The sequence below is a fragment of the Lemur catta genome, chromosome 10 (genome assembly GCF_020740605.2).
Source record: "Lemur catta isolate mLemCat1 chromosome 10, mLemCat1.pri, whole genome shotgun sequence".
NCBI classification, from domain to species: Eukaryota; Metazoa; Chordata; class Mammalia; order Primates; family Lemuridae; genus Lemur; species Lemur catta.
This window is the reverse complement of record NC_059137.1, coordinates 85,390,100-85,415,476: the sequence shown is the minus strand read 5'-3', so window position 1 is coordinate 85,415,476 and position 25,377 is coordinate 85,390,100. Positions and strand designations below refer to the sequence as shown.

General features: G+C 50.6%; 1 protein-coding gene across 2 annotated transcripts in view; it reads left to right on the top strand.

Moving 5' to 3' along the window:
- The window catches only part of BICD2 (BICD cargo adaptor 2), a 51,210-nt gene extending 26,543 nt beyond the window's left edge, over positions 1-24,667 (top strand). Inside the window, exons 2-8 of one of the 2 annotated variants that reach the window (XM_045562291.1) lie at positions 7,879-8,091; positions 13,498-13,650; positions 15,449-15,904; positions 16,626-17,669; positions 18,211-18,362; positions 20,513-20,723; positions 22,565-24,667. In XM_045562291.1, the coding sequence (XP_045418247.1) occupies positions 7,879-8,091; positions 13,498-13,650; positions 15,449-15,904; positions 16,626-17,669; positions 18,211-18,362; positions 20,513-20,723; positions 22,565-22,570 (2,235 nt within the window). In that variant the 3' untranslated portion in view covers positions 22,571-24,667. Of the gene's footprint in view, positions 1-7,878; positions 8,092-13,497; positions 13,651-15,448; positions 15,905-16,625; positions 17,670-18,210; positions 18,363-20,512 lie in introns of both variants that reach the window. The other variant, XM_045562290.1, reaches the window with a different exon arrangement.
- Positions 24,668-25,377: the final 710 nt, after the last annotated feature.

Sequence of the window (25,377 nt, the reverse complement as noted above, 5' to 3'; positions counted from 1 at the left end):
GGTTTTTCTTGTTTGTTAATATACTGAATTACATTGATTTTTTTCTAATGTTAATTGACCCTATATTCTTTGAATAAGCCCCATGTTACCACGATGCCTTATTGTTTTTATAAATTGGTAGATTCTATTTGACAAAATTTTACAAAGACATTTTTTACATCCATGTTCATGAGGGATATTGGCCTGTAGTTTCTTTTTTTGTACTGCCTTCAATTTTGGTTACAGGGTAATTCAAGGCTCATAAAATTAGTGGAAAGCATTTCTTCCTTTTCAGTTTTCTGGAAGAGTTTGTGTAGGATTGGACTTACTTCTTTTTTAAATGTTTGATAGTATTCATCAGTTTAAACTATCTGGACCCATAGTATTCTTTGTGGGAAGGTTTTAAATTACACATTTAATTGCTTCAATAGATAGAGGACTTTTCAAGGTATCTATTTCTTTTTGAGTGGGCTTTGATAGTTTGTGTCTTTCAAGGTATTTGTCCATTTCATCTAAGTTGTCAGATTTATTGGCATAAAGCTACTCATGACATTCCCTTATTATTCTTTTAATATCTGTAAAATTTATAGTGTTCTCACCTTTTATACCTGATAATGGTAATTTGTGTCTTCTCTTTTTTTACCCCCTGATTAATCTGGTTAGAGGTTTATCAATTTGATTGAATCTTTTCAAAGAGCTTGCATTTGGTTTCATTAGTTCTTTTCTATGCTTTTTCTTATTTCATTGATCCCCACTGTGGTCATTATTTCCTTTTTTCTTGCTTTGGGTTTCATTTACTCTTTTTCTAGGTTTTTGTTTCTTAACTTTTTATTGAGGAAAAACTTGTAGAGAGTAAATCATAAATGTGACTTTTTGCAGGCTAAACACCCTTGTAACAAGCACCCAGATAAAAACTCAGGATGTCACAGCCCGCAGAATCTATCCTCAGGTGCCCTCCGCCAGGCACTAGCTCTCCGCCATTCCAAGGGTCACCACTATCCTTACTTCTAACAGCATAGATTAGCTTCAGTTATTCTTGGAACTTTATTTGTAAGTGAAATCACACAATGTATATTCTCTTTTGTGTCTGGATTCTTTCATTCAGCATATGTGAGATTCATCTCTGTTGTCTGCATGATAAAAGTTTGTGCATATTTCATTTCTGTATAGTATTCTATTGTGTGAATATATCACGATTTATTTATCCTTTTCCTGAGGACAGATACCTGGGGACTCTGGTTTGGCTTTTGTAAATAATGCTTTTGTAAATGTGTCTTTGCATGCACTCATGTAAGTGTCCTGCTCAGCATATGCCTAGGAGTGCAAGTGCCAAGATCTAGAACAGGCAGGTGCCTGTTTAGCTTTAGTAGATACTATTTTCCTGAGTGGTGGTACCAGTTACACTCCTGCACCAGAGTATGAGAGGTCATGGGGTTTTAGGCAAAGAGTGGCAGTCTGTCTCCTAGTTCACCATTGATGCTATCTAATGTTTGTTGAGCAACTAAGTGAGTGAATATATAAGCATGTGTGAAAAGGGAGACAATTCTAACTGAGCTAGCTGAACTCTCCTGAGCAACACTCTCGTCATCGAACACCATCCTGGGCCTATCTATAGCACCCGGTCTATTTTTAAGATGGAAACTGAGGTTATTGGTTAGACTGCTCTTTTTTCCTAAAATAGGCATTTAGTGCTATAAATATCCTCCTAAGTACTTGCTTATTGACATGCCATAAATTCTTACATACATTTCATTTCCATTCAGTCAAAAATACTTTCTAGTTTTCCTTTTGACTTCTTCTTTGACATATAGGCTACTTAAAAGTGTTATTTAGTTGCCAAATACTTGTGGTTTTTCCAGAGATCTTTTTGTTAATTGATTTCTTATTTAATTCCATTGTAGTCAGAAAACATACTTTGTATGTCCTAAATCTTTTTAAATTTGAGACCTATTTAATGGCCCAGAACCTGACCTATCTGGGTAAATGTTCCATGTACACCTGGAAAGAATATGTATGCCATTGTTGTTGGGCTGGAGGGTTCTGTAAATGCCAATTAGGTCAAGTTAGTTAATAGTATTGCTCCTATCTTTTATATCCTTACTGATTTTCTGTCTACTTATTGTATGAATTATTGAGAGAGGGTTTATCGAACTCCCCTAACTATAATTTTGGATTTGTCTGTTTCTCCTTGCAGTTCTATCAGATTTTGTTTCATGTATTTTAAAGCTTTGTTATTCGGTACATAAACATTTAGGATTATGTTCTCTTTGTGAATTGACCCCTCATTATACTGAAAAGACCTTCTTTATCCCTGATAATATTCTTTGCTGTGAAATCTACTTTATCTGACATTAAAAGAGCCAGCCTAGCTTTCTCTTGGTTAGTGTTAGCATGATTTATCATTTTCTATCCTTTTAACTATTTTTCACAGCTTTTAACAGCTTTATTTATTTATATAATATACTTAATGTGTAATTTACCAATTTAAAATATACAATTCAGTAGCATTTAGCATTTTCACAGAGTTGTGCATCTATCACCACAACAATTTTAGAATGTTTTTATTAGCCCATAAAGATACCCCACACCCCTAGTTGTTACCCCCTCCCACCTCGACTGGCAACCACCAATCTGTTTTCTGTCTCCATAGATTTGTCTATTCTCAACACTTCATATAAATGGAATCATACAGTATGTGGTTCTTTGTGACTGGCTTTTTTCATTTAGCGTAGTGTTTTCAAGGTTACTCTATGTTATGCTGTATATCAGTAATTCATTTCCTTTTATTGCCAAGTAATACTCCTTTGAGTGGACGAGCTTTTATTTACCCATTCATCAGTTGGTGAACATTTGTATGTTTATACTTTGGGGCTATTATGAATAATGCTGCTATGAACATTTGTGTACAAGTTTTTGTGTGGATGTGTGTTTTCATTTCTCTTGCATTTATACCTGGGAGTGGGATTGCAGGGTCATATTAATATAATTCTATGTTTCACCATTTGAGGCTCTGCCAGTCTATTTTTTTTTTTAGAATAGCTGTGTCATTTTATACTCCCAACAGCAGTATATAAGGATTCTTGGTTTTCCACATCCTTGCCAACACTTATTTTCCATTTTTTTTATTATGGCCACTGTAGTGGATATGAAGTGCTATCTCATTGTGATTTTGATTGCATTTTCCTTATGGCTAATGACATTGAGCATCTTTTCTTGTGCTTGTTGACCATTTGTATATCTTCTTTGGAGAAATGTCTATTCAGGTCCTTTGTTCATTTTTAAATTGGGTTGTTTATTTTTTTATTGTTGAGTTGTAAGAGTTATTTATATGTTCTGGATACTATACTCTTACCAGATGTATGATCTGAAAATCTCTCCTATTGTGTAGGTTGTCTTTTCACTTGATAATGTCCTTTGATGTATGAAGTTTTAAATTTTGGTGAAGTCCAATTTATCTATTTTTTGTTGGTTGGTGGTCATGCTTTTGGTGTCTTATCTAAGAATCCATTGCCAAATTCAAGGTCATGAAGATTAATCCCTATGTTTTCTTCTGAGAGTTCCATAGTTTTAACTCTTATATTTAGGTCTTTGATCCATTATGAGTTAATTTTTGTATATGATGTAAGGTAGGAGTTCAACTTTATTATTTTGCGTGTGGATATCTGCTTGTCCCAGTATCATTTGTTGAAAAACTATTCTTTTACAACAGAATTATTTTTGTACCCTCATCAAAAATCAATATATGAGGGTTTATTTCTGGTCTCTATTCTGTTCCATCAGTCTCTATGTCTACCCTTAATGCCAGTACCACATTGTTTTGATCATTGTAGCTTTGTGTTAAGTTTTGAAATTAGAAATTGTGAGTCCTCCCACTTTGTTATTCTTTCTCAATATTATTTTAGCTATTCTCAGCCCTTTGCAATTCCACATGACTTTGAAAATTGGCTTTTGCATTTCTGCAAAAAAGGCCTTTGGAATTTTGATAGGGGTTGCATTGAATCTCAAGTTAATTATCTTTTAAAGAGACTTAAACAAACAAGAAAAGTCTTTTATATTTGCCCATATAGTTACCATTTCTTCCTTGTAGATCTGGATTTACATCTGGTATCATTTTTCTTCTACCTGAAAGATTTTATTTAAAATATCTTGTAACACAGGTCTGCTGTTAATAAATTCTTTCAGGTTTTATATGTCTGAAGTCTTTATTTCACCCTTATTTGAGAACAGTTTTCACAGAGTACAGCATTCTAGTTAACAGGTTTTGTTTTGTTTTGTTTTGTTTTGTTTTGTTTTTGTTAACAGTTGTTTTTAAGGTGTTGCCCCACTCTCTCTGGCTCGTCAGAGAAATCTGCTGTCATTCTTATCTTTGCTCTTTCTCTATAAGTCATGTATCCTTTTTTCTTTGGCTGAATTAATTTTTCTCCATATTACTAGTTTTAAACAATTTTATGTTGTGCCTTGGGATAATTTTCTTCATATTTCTTGTGTGGGGGGTTGATAAGCTGCTAGTATTTGTGGGTTTATAGTTTTCATCAAATTTGGAAGATTTTCAGCCAGTATTTCCTCAGACATTGTTTCTATTCTCCCCTCTTTCTCTCCTTTGAGGATTCTAGTTACCCATGTATTAGGCTCCTTGAAATTGTTCACACTTCACTGATGCTCCATTCAGTTTTTTGTTTGTTTGTTCATTTGTTTGTTTGTAGACTTTTTTCTTTGTTTCGTTTTGGATAGTTTACTGTGCTTTTACATTGACTGATCTTTTCTTCTGCATTGTGTATCTGTTGTTAATCCCATCAAGTGTACTTTTCATCTTTAGAAATTCTATTTGGATCATTTTGTATTTCCTTCTCCATGCTTAGTGTGTTCAGTCTTCCGTCAGATCCCAAACTTGTGAGATTCAGTCTGCTACCTGCTTTCACGGCCCTGTCTATCGTCCCGTGTCTGGATCAGGTCTGAGTGCTGTTGACTGATGTTTTACCCCTCATCTTGGATCTCCCCTCCCTCCAACTCCCCTTTTCCTTTGCCTGCTCAGTGATTTGTAATGGAATGCCAGACTACGGATCTCACCTGTTGGGAGATGGATGTTTTTGTATGCCTGCATGTATTTTTGAGCCATGTCCTGGAATATAATTAAGTAACATGGAAATAGATTGATCTTTTCAGGTTTTGTGTTTAAGCTTTGCTGTGTGGATCAGAGCAGCATTTAATCCAGTCTAATTTTGCCAGACCCTGGGAGTGTTCCACCTGCTGCCTGTGAACCAGGAGGGCTCTCCTCTGGCCGGTGGGAACAGATACCATTTTTAGCCCGCATGAATGGTGGGGATTGTTCCCTCCACCTCTCGGGGTGGGCCATTCCCCATCTTGGTGGTTTCCTCACCCTGTACTGACTGGTCCTCAGTGAAGACTGTCCCTCTGTCTGCAGTTTTGCCTGTCTTTGCTGCCTTGCCACCATCTTTCAGTCCCTTCTCCTTGACGGGTTCTGTCAGGCCCTGCCTCAGTCCCCCTTTCTGTGCTGTGGCCGGGAAGTTCTTTCAGGGGGTGAGGGTGTTCATGTAGCTCCTTCATCCTGTCTCTCACCCCCTGGTGCCCATAACTTGAAAACTGCTTATTACTTATTCATATTCTTTCATTTTCAAAGAGTTTTTTTTTTTTTTTTTTTTTCATTTTTCACACTGGAGGTAGAAGTCTCAATTTCAGTGTGTTTGGAAAGCCACCCACGTTGTTGTTCATGGGCGCTAAGCTGGGAGTGGTGGTGGAGAAAAAGATTTAGGGCCCAGGCTGGGAGGCCTGAACTTGAATGGTGTGTCACAGCATTTAGCTGTCGTACCATAAGGAAGACGCTGGTACAATGTCTGTCCCCATCTCCAGGTTCATGTACTTACGCTGAGCAGCCACATGGCAGCCCCCTTGATTGGCTCCTGCCTGGGCATCAGGAGGCCTGGCTGGTCTGGCACTGCACTGGCCTGCAGCCTACAGCCTCCCTTACACAGTGAGGGACTTGGGGCCTGGCTGCCACTCAGGCAGAGAGCCCTGGGGCCAGCTCTGTGTCTGGTTCCCTTGTGGCCTGGGGTGGCTGGCCAGGATGGGGTAGGTTCTGTGTAGATGTAGCAATGTGTGATTTGGTCTTTCTCTGGGATCAGAATGAAGGAGAACAGAATGGAAATCACAGAGCTGAGATGATTTGGCTTGAAAAGAAACTGGCATCAGAGTTTCTTTGGAGTGCCCAACAGAGTGGGCGCTGTGCCAGTGGATGGGGGGCAGATGAGCAAGACCTGGCCCCCTAGGGAGGGAGCATGGGTGATCCAGGCGTCGGCATGGGTCCCACGTTCCTGCATGTGGCCCCAGTGTCAGTATTGGTCTTCCTGCTGGGGTATGTCATCCTGTTGGCCTTGTTCAGGGGCCTCCCCTACACCACCATAAAGCATGCACGTTGCAGCACATGTCACCACATGCCACATCATGCATGTCACCGAACAGGCACCACATCACACATGTCACTGCACTTGTTACCACACATGCTATAACATGTGTCAACACATACACGTCTCTTCCAGGCAAATCTGTGTGTGTTCCTCGCAGTGCTATGAGGTCGGTCTGTCTTCCCCTTGGTTCCCCTGCTGGCCCCACGGGATCCCCTTACTCAGGCCAGACGCTGGTTTCTTTTCCAGTCCTTTTGGGAGGGAAATGAGTTGCTTTCTGTGTTTTGGTTTTTGGTATTAGAAACTGTCCTCCTCAGTAACATATGTGCCTTTGCATATTTCCCCAATGTTTTCTTGTACTGAATTCCTAGATTTGCTATTAAGTAGTGAATGAGTGAAAATGTTCCTTTTTCTGTCTTAAGGGAAAACAAAAGCTATCCATTTTCTTGCTCTACAGTAGCCCCTCTCTTGATCTTGTTTCCTGTCATGAGCCAGGAGTCCTCTAAAGAGATAGATTCCCCCTGAGAGCTCTGCGGTGGGGTAGCCAGTGGGATGGGGGCCGCTGGCGGTAACACACACTGCAGGCCCATGGGAGCCCCATCCTGCCGTACTGGCTATGTGGGGGTGATGGGCCATGGGAGGGAAGGGAAGGGAAGGGACAGCATCTGCTGAGGGCCTGGCCTCTTGCCAGGGGCATACGATGGGAAGCCGGGCTGGCCTGGGTCCAGGGGAGGAATGTAGCACAGCTGCTGGCCCTTGGGTGTGTGGGCAGGCAGGCATCCTGGGCTAAGCCAGCACCCCCCCCCCCTCCGCTTTTTAACATTGCTTTCACCCATAGGGTATCCCTGAGCCCCAGGGTCTTGTCTCCCTTTGCCACATGCAGCCCAAGGCCCTTGCTCCTCATCCGTCTGTCTGGAACATGCTCGTGCGTTCCCTCTGGGCCCAGGCTCTGGCTGGACAGAGGCTAGCACACCTTGCTGGCCTCTGGCCGATTCTTACCATCACTGTCTTTCCTCAGGCCTGGGCTCTGACCACCCAGCTCAGGTTTCTTCCAGAACAAATTAAGGATGGGCTGGCATCAAGCAGCAGGATGGCAGACTCCCTCTGCCTCTTACATGTGTTAGCTTGTGCACCTCCCTGAGCCTTCGTTTCTCCACCTGGAGTGGGAAGAGGTGGGAGTTATGCCCCCTCTACTAGCCTCCAGCTGTTGTCACACGTGCCCACTGCAGCACCCTGACCCCGGTGCTCAGTGCTGCCATCACACACGGTAAAGCGTGCTAACCTCAGGTGCTGTTTGATGTGTGTTTGCATAAGTACATGCCACAGACCCACCTCCCACGTTGAGGGAGTTCCCTCCCAACCTGCTCTCAGCACTTTTGTCACTGTGTGCTCGCTGCAGCTTGTCACCTGTTATCTTGGGTCTCCATTGCTTGGTGGTCCTGGTAAGCCCGTCTCACGAGTGTCTTAACTCCTGATGCAGGCCTTCGGACAGGCGCACACAAACCACAAGAAGGTAGCAGCGGACGGCGAGAGCCGGGAGGAGACCCTGATCCAGGAGTCGGCCTCCAAGGAGCAGTACTATGTGCGGAAGGTGTTGGAGCTGCAGACGGAGCTGAAGCAGCTGCGCAATGTCCTCACCAACACGCAGTCAGAGAACGAGCGCCTCGCCTCGGTGGCCCAGGAGCTGAAGGAGGTGAGGGGGGGGAGGCACCTCGTCTGTCCCTGCAGTGGTGCCGCACAGCAGATGTGAAGGCTGCAGCCGGGCAGTCTGTCTTGTTCTTGCTCCCCTGGTCTCATCCTCCACAGCCCATGTGGTGGAAGGAACAGAGACGGACCCATGAGCTCCACCGTAACTGGGTTGCTTCTGTCTTGTTGGTGAAGTGAGTCCCGTGAGCAAGCCTAGAGCAAGGAGGTGGTCAGCTGGGGAGAGGTGTGGTCATCCCCTTGTGGGAGCACAGGACTGGTACCCACGGGGACGATCCTTGTCATTGGAGTCCTCCCTGCCTGGGGAATGTTCTGTGTCACTCAGGACCTGCACTGTGCCAGCTGTGGATAAGGAAACAAACCCGAATGTTCCATGGGGACTTGAGGTAGGATGTGTATGTCTGAGGAGTAGGCGTGGGGGCCACCACCAATCATGCCAGTGGCTTCACCCTCACCTCATGTGCGCAGCAGGATGCTTTCATGGAGGGGCTGGAAAAGCAGTCCCCAACTCTACACTAGAGCTGGGGTGAGCCCCAGGTCCCCACAGGCAGCTGTGACTGTGCACAGGCCCTGCATCTGGAAATGGGACTGTGGTGTGGGACCATGAGCTTGTGAGCGCAAAGTCAGAGGGACCAGCTCAGCTCTTGGACCCTGACAGGGACAAAGGGTAAAGGATCAGCTGCTCATAGCCTTGGAAGCCCAGGGCCTAGAGTCATGGAGGGTTGGGCAGCCCAGGGAACAATGTGGCCAAAGCAGGATTTGGGGAGGTGGTGGTGGGGCGGGGAGTCTGTGCAGGGCAAGTCTAGCAGGAGGAGAACTTGGAGTGCTGTCCCTCAGGTGGGGAGGGAGAGCATCGCCGGCTCCAGGCTAGAGGCCAAGGAAAGGTCAAGTGGGTGCCTTAGTGTCCTTCCTCACTGATTCTCATGTGCTTACTTGGGCCCCTCAGGGGCATTGATGTTCGCAGGTCCTGAAGACATGGTGTGAGCAGAGCCTTGTTGCACAGGGCTGGGGGTATGTCCACAGTGGCCAAGGGCAGGGAAGGGTGTCAAGGGAGAGTTCTGCAGGCCTCAGTCAGGGCCCTGAAGGAGGCACGGTCCAGTTTGGGTTTGGTGGGTACATAGAGAGTGGGCTCTGGGAACAAAGGTGGGGCCAGGAGCCAGTGAGAGGCCTGGCAGCGAGGGAGAGGCCAGTGTCCTCTGAGGAAGGGTAGGACCCCATCACCAAGGCAGGGTGAGCAGCCAGCGCCAGAAGTAGAAGTCCACATATGAGCTGCAGTTCCTGGCTGGGGGCCTTTTGGCCATGGCCTTGAGGGTCAGCCCCTTAGTTCTCATGGCTTTACCCCTCACTGAGTCTTGAGGCCTGGACAAGGCTTTGTCTTCATTCCTGGTCTCAGTTTCCCCATCTGTAAACCAATAGTCTCTAAAGTCCCTGGCTGTTCCTTTACCCTACCATCCTTCAAGCACCTGTGGGACCTTAATTCTAGCCATGGGAGCCCCTCCCTCAGCAGCACATGTTCTTTCGGGGAGGTCAGCAGGGCACAGGCCATGAGAATGGGGGGCAGTCGGGACCCTGCAGGGCTGGCAGCTGTTAGCCCAGGGTGCCAGGACTGGCAGATGCTACTCCAGGGGCTGGCAGCAGTGAGGAGCAGTCACATTCCCTGGTTTGGGGGCAGTCAGGGGTCACTGAGGCTCTGGGGACCTGGGGAGGAGCTTGGCTTGGACTCAGGGTAGGCAGCCTCGGATCCTAGAGTGGCAGTGTGTGATCTTTCCTCCCGCAAGGAGTGCTCAGGCCAAGGTGGGAGGAGGGGCAGTCGCCAAGGGAGAGATGTGGCCTCTGCTGCCTCGACTGCCATCTGTCTGGCCCCTGTTTTCCTGAAAGCCAGTGCATGTGCTCTCTCCTCAGCCTGGCGCATTCCACCCCTTCTCTCTTCCAATGGGCCGTCCCTGGCAGCAGAGGCTAGAAGAGGGCTGGGTGACCCTGGTGGCTAGAAATGAGTACAGCAAATTCAGGATGCCACAGATCTAGGCGGGAAGAGAGGGAGTATTCCTGCTGTTCCTGTTTGCGCTTCAGGAGGAAATCCTGACCCTCCCTGCACACCCCTCAGCCCTCTTCTTTCTCCTGAGGGTCCCCACCTCAGTCCCTGGGCCCACTGTACTCCCCTTGCCTGTGTCCCTCCCGGGGGTTGCTGTGGAGCTGTAGGAACCATCCCAGCTCTTGACCTCGTGTACCTGGTTGGTGTGAGGACTCCACCGCCCACGTCTCTAGAACTAACCTTTGTCACCTGCTGCCCATCTCAGCCTCACCCAGCTCCTGTCTGCTGCCTACTGTTCTGCCCAGCTGTCGCTTCCTGGTCTGACCCACTGAGCCAAGCTCTTCCCTGGCCCTCAGTGTGGCCATCCCCCCTTACTTCATGAGGCTCTTACCCCATGGGTAGGAGAGGGCGTTTGGTCACACAGTGTGCCTTTTGACCTACCACCCCTTTGCCCCTGACAGCCCCTTCCTGTTTTCCCTCCACTGTGATGACTGATTAAGGTGTCTATCGCCTACCACACCTCAGTGCATCGTGAGGACTCCTAAAGCTTTACGGTAATAAATGTGCTGGGCATGTATTGGGAGACCTGACTGCCTCAGACCTGGTCCTCTTGGTGACCCTACTGGTATCTTGTCACACATGAGGAAACAGAGGTTTGGAAGGTCCTATTATGTGCCTGAGGTCACCCAGGTTGCAGGCAGTAGAGTGGCTCCGGGGTCCTGACCTCTGTGCTATGTATGGGACCCACGTGTAGACAGGCTCTGCCAGCTTCTGTCCTGCTGACATTATTTTGGGGGCTCCAAGGTCGCTGGGTCAGTGACCTGAGTACTGGCCTGGACAGAGCCTTGGTGGGGATGTTTCCCATATGGAGAATCAGAGGCCCAGAGAACCGTAGGCACTCTGGGGCAGAGATGAGAGAATGTCCTGGGTGTGTGGGGTTGGGGGCTCCAAGAGGGAAGGAAAGAAGGCAGTCAACGCCCCTGCGTACTGGCCCCTTTAGTCAGGCAGTTGTCACACCGTTCTTGCTGATGGGTGATCTGAGGCCAGGGGGTCTCAAGGAAGAGGAGCTGAAATGGGACCTCAGGTGGCCAGCTCTGAGCCACTGGCTACCTCTTCCATCTAGGCTGCCTGTCCACACATAGCAGAGCTTGTCCCCTGCACACTTTTAAGCTGACGTCAGGCTTTCTGGGAGAAGGTGCTTACTTAAAGGAAAACTAAACCCATGGTGACCAGTCAGAGCCTGTCTGAGCCCTCGGCAACTGGGTGTGTGCTGGATGGAGGTGCCAGGCGGCGGGCCAGCAACCCTGGCCGCCCACACCTGGTGGTGCAGGGGTGCAAGCACAGTCATATGGGAATGAAAGTGCAGGTGTTTGGGTCCTGCAGCGTCAGCAGAGATGGTGCCCTCACCTGTGGCATGGTGTGTGGCTGTGCCATTTGGCCTGGGTGTGCTTCTCTGTGTTCTGGGCCTGGCAATGGCGCAAGGACAGAACTCCTCATGCCCCTTGCTGGGGCCAGGCTGGTGAAGGGCCATGAGGACTCAAACAGACGGCATAGGCACTGTCGAGGGAACAGAAGTCTGTGTGCCTCTGGGGGACCCTGGTGCTATCAGGCATCCAGCCTGGTCTTCATTCGGACCTTCTCTTCTTCCCCACTCTTCTGGAGTCAGCTCTCTGTCACCTTGTTGGGTCACTTAATGAGAGAGGGCTATGTCTGTGTCCATTTTCTGTAGATTTTAAATAGCATTTGTCAGTAGGGCTTGCTATATATTATAACTCTCTTCCACTTTCTGTTACTTTCCTTTTTTATTTTTGTCCTTTTTCATTTTACCAATCCAATATGAGTGACTGTTTTCTGTGTGCTTGCATGGAATCTTGGAATCTTGTCTGTAAAGCATGTTCCATTCAGATGAACACAGAAATGTGACTATGAAAACCCCACAGTAGAAGCTGAAAGGACAGTGCAAAAGGATGGAGCTGTGGGGCCCAGAGAGTGGACAGGGCTTCTGGCCAAGGGTCTGAGGAGGTTTTGGAGCAGGGGTGAGGTTAGCCTGGGAGCCACACCTTTACAGGTATTCAGGGAGGCTGCTCAGGCAGCAGGAATGGGACAGGAAGGGAACAGAGTGCTGGGAGAGGATTGAGAGTTTGTCTAGGGAATGATTGTGCCCTTGGGGGGGACATTTTCAGATGTCACAGTGGGGGTTGGGGTTGCATCTGGTGAGGAGAAGTCATGGAGCTGCTAAGCAAAACGACGTATGGGGTGGCACCCACCACAAACAATGATCCGACCCTGAATGTCGGTCGCTAGGGCTGCGGCTGAGGGGCCCGAGACCGAGGTGCCCGGGACCGTGGCACACCAGGGCCGCAGCAGGTTGGGAATTCCCAGCCATCTGGATTGCTTCGTGTTTGTTCCAGCCTTGCACCAGTCTCTCCCATGGTGATATCTCTGATGCCTACAGATGACTCGGACGCAGGAACTAATTTTTAACAGCTTTATTGAGATTATTCACATCCTGTACAACTCACCCACTTAAAGTGTACAATTCAGTGGTTTTTAGTATATTCACATATGTGGGCACCATCCCACAATCAATTTTTTTAGAATATTTCATTGCTTCAAAAAGAAGCCTCATTAGCAGTCACTCCTCATCCTCCCTTTTCCAGCCCTTGGCAACCACTAACCTACTTTCTGTCTCTATGAATTTGCCTATTCTGGGCATTTCATATAAATGGAATCATACATTGCATGGCTACTTGTGACTGGCTTCTTTCACTCAGCAGGAATGTTTTCAAGGCTCATTCATGTCGTAGCAAGTGTCAGTATGTCATTCATTATTATGGATGAATAATATTCCATTGTATGAATAGGTCACGTTTTGTTTATCCATTCATTAGGCAATGGACACTTGGGCTGCTTCCACCTTTTGGCCATTGTGAGCACTGGTGCTGTGAGCATTCACGTACAGGTTTCCTTGTGGACATGTGGCCATTTCCCCAGGGTGGATGCTCTGTGTTTAACTCCTTGAGTATCTGCAGGCTGTTTGCCACAGCACTGTGCCATTTACATGCCCCCAGCAGGGCAGGACGGAGAAAGTACTCTTAACCCTGTTTCACAGATGAAGAAACCGAGGGTCAGAGCAGGCTGAGTCACTTGATAGGGGTTCTAAAGCTGAGAAGGGCTGAGGGGATCTGACCCCTCTGCTGTTCCGCATATGCTGTGCCGCTCTGGACTCACATGTCCCCTCTAGGCGGCTACCCTGGCACCTGCAGGCCTGGGCTCCTGAGTCCTGGCTGTGTGGCCTGCCGCAGCGTGCCTAGGCCACACTGAGGAGGCTCCTCGCACCCACCTTTCCTTTTCCCTTGGCAGATCAACCAGAACGTGGAGATCCAGCGTGGCCGCCTGCGGGATGACATCAAGGAGTACAAATTCCGGGAGGCCCGCCTGCTTCAGGACTACTCGGAGCTAGAGGAGGAGAACATCAGCCTGCAGAAGCAAGTATCTGTGCTCAGGCAGAACCAGGTGAGTCTTGGGCCTGTGGGCTGGGGGTGGGTACACGGGCCTTGCAGCCCTCTCACCAGTCCTCTCTTCCATCTCCCTGTAAGAAGGCTCATTCCACACACCCAAGGCCCACGGTCAGGTCCATCGCTTTGGAGTGTGGGCTGTGGCTGGTAGGGCCAAGGCCCTCCAAGACCATGAAACACGTTCTCTGGCTGCAGTGTTTGCTGACTGTTGGCCAGGCTGAGGTGTTCTAGCCAAAAAAGGTGAAAACAAATCCAAAAGGCAATGAGATTACACCAGAAAACCCCGGAGACTGGATGTCCAGGCTCTGTCCCACCTCAGGTGCCGACCACAAGGTCTGAAACCTCCCCATGACTCTGCTCATGATGGGATGAGCAGGGTCCCCTCTGTCACCGGGACTGGGTGATCCTAGGCTTTGGGGGCCACTCAAGGTGTGTATTTACTCCCTCTTCTCCAAGAGCCACAGCCCTGCAGGGTGGGGAATGGGAACCTTTTCTCTCTGGAAATCTCAAACCTTCCCCCAAAATGCCATTGACATTATCCTTGCTTTCCTAAGAAATCCTCTACCACCAAAGTCCTATCAGAGCAGCAAAGTTAGGGAATTTGGTATTTATAGCCCAGATGAGGAAGCTCGTGTTGGTGCAGAGATCTCTGCACCAAAGCAAGCAGGGAGCAGATCTGCTCCCCAGAAAACCACCGGATCGGAGCTCATAGCCCTGGTCCTGCAGTCTGGTCCCGCTGTGACGGCTCCTGCTTATTAACAGTCACAGCAGTTGTCTGCGTTGTAAATACTCTTTGGTCATTGGCATTACTCTCGACAGAGCCTGTGCCACAGCATCCTGAGGAGAGGGGACCAAAGCTTGGGGGAGATCCTGGCCTCCCTCCCTCCCGGGGATTCCTCCCTCCCCATGCGCGGTCTGAGACTGGGGCTCCACATCCACCTCACATGAGCACACCTGGGATGCAGTACTGGGTGTCCTTCCCGCCCAAGACGCACAGAGATCTCCTCGACCCTTTGTGTTATTGATTTGTTTCTTATTTTTTGCACAAGTATTACAGAATGAAAGGAAATGTTTTTAGCAGTTGCCCACAAAGCCTGACTCCTCCCCCTGACCTCAAGCATCGGTTTCCATCTGCTCTTTCCTTGTCCACCTGCAAATACAATTTCATGTAGATAAGACTTCGATTTTGCTTTTTCGTCTGGGTGTCGTGTTTCTGCTAAGGGTTTAGTGGTTGACACGTTCTGCCTCAGGGTGAATTTCTCTTCCTTCGTTTTGAAATACAGTTAGAAGTAATGATAATAGCACACATCAGAGTTATACATTTTATATACCTTAAGATATTTAGTTAATCGTTAGTGTCAGGTAAGTAATGTTACAGACTTTTAAATCAGTATACACTGCGACGTAATAGAAATTTGGCAGCATGTATGTGTGTTGTTCTTGGTGGACCTCCACACAGAGTCTCAGCCCAGGGCCATGGCATCGCTGGCTCCACACACCTCTAACTCTGGGTTGCCCTCCCCTCACATGCACACTTGTCCCCGTGGTGGGTGGGCTGGCGGAGTACTTCCATGCATTTGCACCTCGTGCCCTGGAATCTTCCTAGCGTCCCCAGCCCTCAGTGGGGGAAGTGGCCTTGGCCCGAACAGGCTGCTGCCCCTTCGCGAGATGGCACTTTGCCTTGGACTTCGCGGCCAGGGGAGTGAGTGGCATGTGGGTGCGTTTTCCTCATTTATCGGGCCTGAAAGGAGCCTCCGCAGTGCCTTGACGTGGGAGTGTTTGAATTCTCTTCCTAGGTGGAATTTGAGGGCCTTAAGCATGAGATCAAGCGTCTGGAGGAGGAGACTGAGTACCTCAACAGCCAGCTGGAGGATGCCATCCGGCTCAAGGAGATCTCGGAGCGGCAGCTGGAGGAGGCTCTAGAGACACTGAAGACAGAGCGGGAGCAGAAGAACAGCCTGCGGAAGGAGCTGTCCCACTACATGAGCATCAACGACTCCTTCTACACTAGCCACCTGCACGTGTCACTGGATGGCCTCAAGTTCAGCGATGACACTGCGGAGCCCAACAATGATGCTGAGGCCCTGGTCAATGGCTTTGAGCATGGCAGCCTGGCCAAGCTACCACTGGACAACAAGAGCTCCACACCCAAGAAGGATGGCCTCACGCCGCCCCCTCCCAGCCTTGTCTCCGACCTACTCAGCGAGCTCAACATCTCTGAGATCCAGAAGTTGAAGCAGCAGCTGATGCAGGTGAGTGGGCAACAGGGCTCTCGGGGTGCTATCCCTACCCCAGATCTGCATGCAGCCCCAGCAGTGCTTACCTGATAGTTTGTTGATGTTAATTTACTTTCTCTTACTTAAGTTGATTTTAAATCCTATATAGTTAAGGTAAATGAAACTCCAGTAGCACAGAGAAAAGAGTCTCAGAGGAGTGGGTTCCTGGCACCACGGTACCCACATCGCTCCCCTGTTACCCACATAGTGCCAAGGTGAATTGATGAGACACTGGCCCCACATGTGACCCCTGCACCCAGGGTCATGCATGGGCTCATCTCCTGGGGGATGGATGGCTATCAATCCAGCAAATGGTTGGTCTAATGCCCTCCGAGGTGTGGGAAGGAAGGCGGCAGAGCCACGTCCTCCAAAGTGGAGGGCGGGAGCGCTGAGGGTTCTTGCCGGCTGCCCATCCGACCTGGAGCTTTACTCTCTGAGCCCAGCTCCCTCTAGCAGGGGTGGGGAGAGAGCCCGCCTCGGTAACCACCATTACTGGTGAACAGGCAGTGTTCTGAGAGTCCAGTGTGAATTCCCTTCTCTCCACACCCTGCATGTCACTGTCCTGCCTCACTGACAGCATGGCCAAGTAACTCCCGGGGCTTGCTGCCCACCCTGACACGGGGTAGGAAGTTACTGGGCTATCCGGGGTCGTCTATGCCTGAAGGGCCCACAGCCGCTGACATGCTTTCCTTTGCAGATGGAGCGGGAGAAGGCTGGCCTGCTGGCGACGCTTCAGGACACACAGAAGCAGCTGGAACACGCACGGGCGTCCCTGTCAGAGCAGCACGAGAAGGTGAGCCGCCTCACAGAGAACGTAAGTGCCCTGCGGCGCCTGCAGGCTGGCAAGGAGCGGCAAACAGCCCTGGACGATGAGAAGGACCGCGACAGCCATGAGGATGGTGACTACTATGAGGTGGACATCAATGGGCCTGAGATCCTAGCCTGCAAGTACCACGTGGCTGTGGCTGAAGCTGGTGAGCTGCGGGAGCAGCTCAAGGCGCTACGCAGCACTCACGAGGCCCGTGAGGCCCAGCACGCCGAGGAGAAGGGCCGCTATGAGGCCGAGGGCCAGGCGCTCACCGAAAAGGTCTCCCTGCTGGAGAAGGCCAGCCGCCAGGACCGGGAGCTGCTGGCCCGGCTGGAGAAGGAGCTGAAGAAGGTGAGCGACGTGGCTGGTGAGACACAGGGCAGCCTGAGCGTGGCCCAGGATGAGCTGGTGACCTTCAGTGAGGAGCTGGCCAACCTGTACCACCACGTGTGCATGTGCAACAACGAGACGCCCAACCGCGTCATGCTGGACTACTACCGTGAGGGCCAGGGAGGGGCTGGCCGCACTAGTCCTGGGGGCCGCACCAGTCCTGAAGGCCGTGGGCGCCGTTCGCCTGTCCTCTTGCCCAAGGGGCTGCTGGCCACAGAGACTGGCCGAGCAGATGGCGGGACCGGGGACAGCAGCCCCTTGCCGAGCTCTTCATTGCCATCTCCCCTGAGTGATCCGCGTCGGGAGCCCATGAACATCTACAACCTGATCGCTATCATCCGTGACCAGATCAAGCACCTGCAGGCGGCCGTCGACCGCACAACAGAGCTGTCTCGGCAGCGCATCGCCTCGCAGGAGCTGGGCCCCGCCGTGGACAAGGACAAGGAGGCGCTCATGGAGGAGATCCTTAAGCTGAAATCACTGCTCAGCACCAAGCGGGAACAGATCACCACCTTGCGCACTGTGCTCAAGGCCAACAAGCAGGTGAGGCAGGCAGCTGGGAGTTGGTCACCCAGAGCTGGCCAACAGGGTCTTTCCCACTCTTGGGCTCTATCTTCCACCTGCCACAGGGCCCCCCAGGCCTGTATCATCACGAGGCAGAGCTGGTCCTATGTCAGCTTGGGCATCTGCCCTCCCCCTGCCCAGGACCCCCAGCCAGGACGGCAGAGCGGGCAGGCAGGCTTGAGGCCCCCTTTAACCAGGGCAGTTCGGCCAGTAAGAAACGGCACGGCCCGAATGCTGGGCGGGGGACAGTGATGTGGAGAGAGCTGCAGACAGGTTTGGGGCACGCGGTCCTTCTCTGTCGATTGGGATCAGAGAGTGGGACTCGCTGAGGCAGGCTGACCCCCACAGCACAGCTGCCAGAGTCTGTCCTCAGGGCTGTGTTGGAGGGAGGGTTCTCTGGGGGAGTTTTCTTTGTGGGTACCAGCACCACATCAGACCTGAGGTCCCTCATGCACTCAGAGGGTCTCTAGGCTGATTTCACCCCCTTCACCTGTCCGTTATGCACATGTCTGTCTCCTAGACGGCTGAGGTGGCCCTCGCCAACCTAAAGAGCAAGTATGAAAATGAGAAGGCCATGGTGACCGAGACCATGATGAAGCTGCGCAATGAGCTCAAGGCCCTCAAGGAGGACGCAGCCACCTTTTCCTCGCTGCGTGCCATGTTCGCCACCAGGTAACCATGCTGCCCTCAGCCCTTCCCCTCCTGCCTGGCCCCGGCACCTGCGGCGTCTCGCAGCCTCGCTCTGAGGCCTACAGACCTGCCAGGGCCGCGCCCGTGTCCAGCGTCACTGGGAGCTGCACCTCTGCTTCCCCACAGGCAGGGGAGCAGGTGCCTGAGCATGGAGCATGCCTGGCAGGCACCTGCCCGTGACCAGGGGAGAAGAGGGTGTGCGTAGGCACCCAGGAGCTGGTTCTGTGGGGCCGTTTCCATTTTGCTGTTAATGAAGCCCCAGCAGGCCCAGTTTTGTCTCCACTGTATATATAAGGAGGCTGAGAGGCAGAAGGGCTGAGGAGAGAGGCTTCTGGAGCGGACAGGCCAGAGTGTAAAGCTGTAGAGGGTGAGTGGGGGCGCCTGACCTCCCCTCCCCTAGGAACCCATAGTTGTAGGGGCTGACTTGGGGCTGACAGGTGACAAACAAGCTCTGGCCTATTCTCTGAGTGTGCTCTCCAAGAACTTGGCCACAAAGCTAGAGTCTGCATTTAGGTTTGCAGATTCAGAAGAAAGATTCCCCTCTTGGTGTGAGCAGGTCACAGCCAGGGTCCCCTGTTGAGGTCCCACCTCTCTGTGCTGCTCTGTATCTCTGTGTCATCATGACCACCTGGCACTCGCCTGCCATCCTCAACCCTGCCAGTCAAGGGATGATGGGAGGAGGCCTCAGGGCTGGGAAGGAACCAGCTTTCTTTCTTCCCCTGCTGGGGGCTCTTAGTGATAGGCTTTGGGTTGGTCTGGGACTGGCCTGTGTGTACACACCCCTCCCAGGCTGGGGAAGTCAGACCCCGAGGCTGGGAAGTGAGGCTTCCTAGGTGTTCAGAGGCCTCCGTGGGACAGGTCCTAGTTCCAGCATCTCTCCAGAAATCCCCAACAGGTGCCCCTGCCTTTTTACCCTCCAAAGGTGGGCAGTGCCACCTGCCGACCAGTGTTGGGATTGCACCGAAGGGCCCTCCCCTAATGCATAGAGGGGGTGGGGTGAGATCGGGCCCCTCCATGGGCCCAGCAGATGTCCTTTTAGTGAGTGAGAAAGCTGAGGCTCCAAGGTAGACAGGATGAGAACTGACTGCAGGGCCTTCTTCTCTCAAGCCTGGTCCCGGGCACTCCCTGCTGGGAGGCCCTGCCAGGTCAGGGCACACAGACAAGAAAGAGTTCCAGGATTTCTCTAGAAGCTTCCTTTCTTCCTGGAGCTTAGGAAAAAGTTCCGCATTTCCTCAACATGTGGCATGTGAACCCTAGCTTTGTAAACTACCTTTAATTCAGATGGAACCAAGATTTCCAGTCTGTGAGGATCATAGCTCAGTGTGCGTCCCTGTGGGCAGCACAGTCCCTGGAACAGCACTGTTGGAGGGCCAGCTCCTGGCAGGTGGGTACAGCAGGTCAGGGCACAGAATGGGCAGCGTGCAGCCATGCTCAGCACCTGCATGGCCCCCACCACCTCAGGAGCCCCGAGGTTGAACCCACTCAATGTTGCAGCATCTCTGCCAGGCCCTGCTCAGCCCCTAAATGGGACAGGTGGGAGAGAGATGCCCAAGGACAGACCAAACCCTCCCCCAGCTCCGCACCTGGGTGCAGCAGACGTGTCCCAGTTAAGCGGAGGTGTAGGTTTCAGGATGGGGCTGTTTTTGGCCTCCACATGCACCATTCCCTGGGTCTGGTTGGTTGCTCAGCACAGACTAACCTTGAGAACAAGCCCAGTCCTGCTCAGATTTATGTCTACACCCTAGAAGCCAGTGATGTCTTGGTATCTCTGCCCTGAGCCACCTCAAGGCCTTGAAGTGGAAAGACCACCCCCTTTGAGAAAGCTGAATCACTGAGGGACATAGCCTCTTTACAGGAACCACATCCAGCCAAATGAGCAGAGCAGTCCCTCCCCCATAACACAAAACTCAAACCAGCCTCATAGGGCTTCCCTGCCTGGGCCTGAGCCTCCTCTGACCCTTGTCAGGGGCTTGTCTGAACAAAGCCTTTGCTTTGGCCAGCGCAGGTCTCCCTCAGTGCAGGCTCCAGCCCAGGGGCCGCACTGACAGGTGGCTCTCGTGTGGAGCTGTCAGAGGGCTGCCCTCCCCTGCCCATCTCCACCTGCCCTTCAGCTGCGCTTTGGGTCCCCACAGGTGTGACGAGTACATCACGCAGCTGGACGAGATGCAGCGGCAGCTGGCAGCCGCTGAGGACGAGAAGAAAACACTGAACTCGCTGCTGCGCATGGCCATCCAGCAGAAGCTAGCACTGACCCAGCGGCTGGAGCTGCTCGAGCTGGACCACGAGCAGACCCGGCGTGGCCGTGCCAAAGCCGCCCCGAAGGCCAAGCCGGCCACCCCGAGCGTAAGTCACACATGCGCCTGCGCCAGTGACAGAGCCGAGGGCACTGTCAACCAGGTGTTCTGCAGCGAGAAGCACAGCATTTACTGTGATTAGGGGCTGCAGGGCGCTGCACGCTGCAGCTAACGCCCGCTTCACTCAACTAACCCAGCAACGGCGGGACGGCGGCACTAGGTTGGTCTTAACGTGACTAATGCACAGAGGGCAGGATTCTAGTCGAGGTGGCGTGGGGCGCGTGAGTCACCAGGACACTCCTGTGAGCTTTGTGTCGCTTCTCACTCCTTAAAGCCTCCTCAGCAGCACCCCATCCTCAGCTACTCTCTTGTTGGGGGGGTGGTCTGAGGTAGGGATGGAGCTGCACGTGCTTGTCGTGCTTGTAGAAGACAGACATGTGAAAGTGTCTTCCAGAGGCCCTGGGCACCCTTGGGAAAACCCAAGGGAGGGAGTCCTGGTCCTGTTCCCTTGGCACCCAAAAGGAGTAGAACCTGAGTTGAAACTTGCATGTTTCTTGAATGTGTCTAATGTCAGCACCAGAAAGCAGTTTTAGGAGGTTCCAGCCTGTATCAAAGGTTTGGCCTCAGAGGACGGCTCTGCACTTGGCACAGTTTTATGGAAAGAATTACATCGTAGTTTGTGTACCATCTCACTGCAAATCACATTCAGGACAAAGGTGTAGAATTTATTCTACCGAACCCAGAGAGGAGCAGCCTGAGCCCCTGTATTCTGCTGGCCAGACTCACTGGCACAGACACAGCTGGCCGCAACCTGGGAGACCAGAGCTGAGCTTCTCATTTCTGAGATCTGCATGCTTGTCTGGAGGCCTTTGAGGTAACAAATTGCCAGGGCTCAAGGCCTAGGTCTTCCTTTTTAATGAGAAAAGCTTTCCAAGTGCCTGGTCAGACCTTGATCCTCAGCGCACAGCCCGTCCTTTTGTACTTGGGGTGATCCCGGTAACCCATTATCAGGCCTTTGTCCAGGGGGCTTCAGACCTGAAGAAGCAGGGCTTTGGAAGCCCCAGCCTGGAGTCTGAGCCCCAGCAGGCTCAGCTGAATTGAGGGACACCCAGAGTCGTAACCAGAGCCCAGCCTGGTGCTGGGAAAGCTTTGCATGCACCCAGGGCCAGTTCCCAGGATTCACAGGTAGGAGGTGTTTGGTTCTCTTTATTTAGTGCAATTTTGGGGGATAGCGACCGAGAAAGGGGAAAGGCAGCTGCAGGGCTCTCCCGTTGACAGAGGCTCCATCCACACCAGAGCTTTGGCATCAGGCCATCTGCGTTCCCACGTTCTGAAGCAGAACTTTTCTCAGTATTCCTCTCCAGTCACCCCATGGGGCATCCGGACCTGAAACTGCAGTCTCTTCTTGTACCGGCTGCTTGCCTTGTCTCGTACGGAAAGGGGATTCCCGTTATCTGGCATTCCCGTTATCTGGCAGGAGACCATGTTGCCCTCTGCCACAGCTGTCTGCCCCCGCCTACTCTTCCCCCTGGTGCTCAGTGTGTCTTAGTCCCCCCCAGACTCCAGGACGGGCCCACGTGTCTCCCCTGTGCGTCTGTCCTGAGCTTGGATTCCCTGGCCCCGCAGGACCTGTGGTGGGTTGGCCGCCTGCATGCCTGCCCTGCACGCCGCTTCACCCTCTCCTCGAGAGCCTGGCACGCAGCTTCTCTCCATACTCCTAAGGGGCTTTGTGGGCGCTAAGAGCCACCAGCCCCCTAACACACACAGGTCTTCTCTTCTGCCAACTAACGTGCTCATGCCCTCCCAGCACGTGGAGAGCTTTAGTTGTCAGACGAAAGGGAGGGAAGGGTGACCTGTTTCTAACGCTGTCTTGTTTTCTCCCGTTTTCAGCTGTAGAGTAGCTGCCGGGAGGACTCGGCCCCCTGGCCCTGTCACACCGCAGCTCCCTCACCTTCCCTCCCGTGCCCACGTGGAGGAAGGAAGGGCAACCTAAAAGTCCACTTAGAAACGTTTTTGGATATGCCACTGCAATTCTTTTCAAAATAGCATTCCCCAAGTTTTTAATGGGAGGAAAAAAGCTTTAATGTAGAGCATGCCGCGAGCTGCTGCATGGAAAGGCCTCCGTATGGGCCGAAGACCCTGCTTCCCGCTGCCAGGCTCTCCAGGGGCCCACTGGATACGCCCACCACAGGGGCTCCTTGTTACACGTGTTCCTTTTTTATCCGATCGACCTGTGCACTTTTGATATTTTGATATTATATTTGCTTCTTTAATTCCTCGCATAGAGACCGTCTCAGATGCCGTGGTCTGTGCTCATGGTCCTGTAGCTGTCCGCCTCAGCTCCCGTGTTGGTCTGGCGTCAGCACGAGGCAGAGCTGTGTGCCCGTAGGGTGTAGCTCTAGACTGTGGAGATGAGGGCTTCGACCCGGCGAGGAGCTCGGCTGAGTGTATCCGCGCTGTGGTCCAGCAGCCTTTTAGATTATACGGCATTATGGTTCATGTTTGAAATTACAGATTTTAAATGCCATGTTCATTAAGAAATCCAGGGTATTCCAATTCTGGGGTTTTTCATATTGTATTATTATTATTCTTAGGAATAGTTCAATGTAACAAGAAGAAAACTTGACCTTTGCTCTGGTTAAAACAGTAATAGGCACTTGAAAAAAAAAGATAAATTATTGAATGAGTAGTATTACCTACAAATTCCAGAATTTTCTGGGTTTTAGGACATTGTGAAGCATGACTGATTAACAGAATTTTATACAACTGTACCAGTAAAATTCCAAATTGGAATTGTTTTGTTACTCTGGTTGTTGTGCCAAATTGTGGTACACTTAGAAAATTCTACAGTTGTCGATTTTTAGGGTATTCTCTTTCAACGCCTTTTTGTTAGTAATCATTGCCAGTAGTGCCTTCATCAGTTAAGGGAGGTGTCCCAGCGTAGATCATTCTCCAAAGCAGGCAGGGAAGAGTTGTTGGGCGTGCTGAAGGCCAGTGTGGACCAGCAGGTGGGGGCGGGGGCATGCCTCACACCTGGACCTGGGCATCTTCATTGTGGGAAAGAAAACAGTCATTGTGCAAAATTCTGTTAGTCAGTGATTCTTTACTAGCAAATTCAGGGGCTTAGAAAACAAAAGCAAACACAAAACCGTGAGTGTGCTCTGGGAACCAAATGGACTTTCTGGGACAAGCTGAGCAAGCTGTGTGAACGCCACGTTTGTGAAGAGCTGAAGGTGTCAGGAGGGCCGGCCTCTGTCGGCATGCGCAGTGGGGGATGAGGGTTAGCCATAGTATTCTTTGCAAATGTGAAAGCGAGACATTATATCCTCTCTTGCTTGGTGTAACTAATCACTGTTAATTTCAGGAAACAGAATTCATTAAAGCTCCTTAGCAAACCAGGTCTACATCCTGTTCTGTTTGCTGAGTGAGGTTTGTGTGAGTGGTCAAATTGGTACTCTTGGAGGAAGAAAAACTGTCCTCCCTCCTTCCAAAAAAGGACAAATTATAATAATATACATGACAAGAATAAAAGAATTCTGTTTCCTGGAATAAGCATTTCTTATTCCTAGTTGTAGGGACTCCTATTTTTACCTTCTGTTACAGTGTTGATTCATAAGAAATATTGTTACATTTGAGATAACTGCATCTGTATGGGGTATTTATTTGCAATGACGTCTGAGTACTGTATTTTTTCTGTGCATTACCTTAGTGTCTGAATGTTGGTCTTTATTTTAAAGTCATATGCATGTTTTCCTGCCAAGGAACCTTTACACAGACCCAAACAAACAAATAATAATAAGCAAATGCCTTCAATTTTTGAGAAAATGAGGCAGAGCATGGAAAAGGAGTAGGAAGGAAAAATTAATCAAGACTCTTCGGGCACAGACATGATGTGAATGTCTACAAAGCCAGTGTGCATAGGAACAGTGGGCCTGGGTAAAGGGTCACATTGGTAGGACCAATAAATAAAGAATAATAAAAAGACGAAGCACACGCTTGTTCTCTGTGGTTGCTTGACTCCCTATTCCAGACGACTGCGGTTCCAGCAATTCAGTGCCTCAAACAACAGAGCCAGCCTGTCAGGTAACCGTGGTGGTGGGAGCTGGAAGCAGCCTGAGGTCTGTCCTCAGGAGCACGGGGAGCGGCTGTGTGGGATGCACCCTCAGGGTCCTCTACAGCGTCACACGTGAATACCCAGCAGTGTAGTGGCAAGAACACACCATGTTTATGTAGACTAAAACCAGGAGCAGCCCACACTGTCCTGGCTAGGAAGCAGGGATTTAGATAATATGGAATCCTTTGCTGTCCAAACTCTTGCTCTCTGAACCCAGGAATGAATAGATTCAGGCAACAGGGGTTAGCTGTTTTTCAACACAAAACCCATATTTATCTGTAGGAATATGTGCAAAGATATACTGGGCACATTCAAATGATTGGGGACAGTAAGTGCTGGGGCATGCTCCTGCCACCTCCTCGTCTGACAGCCTCAGTCAGGCCTGTGTGGTTTCACTCATCTAGCGTTTCCCTCTGGAAGGCCATCTCAGGCCAGGGTCTCACTGCCGTGCCACTTACCCAGGATCCCTACTTTTACCAGTACTGTCATTGCCATCCCCCTCTCCTGGCCTCACTGTTGCCACGATGCTTCCTTTGATGATCCCATCCCTCTAGTAGTGGCTGCCATGACCTGTTTTCAGTCTGAACCT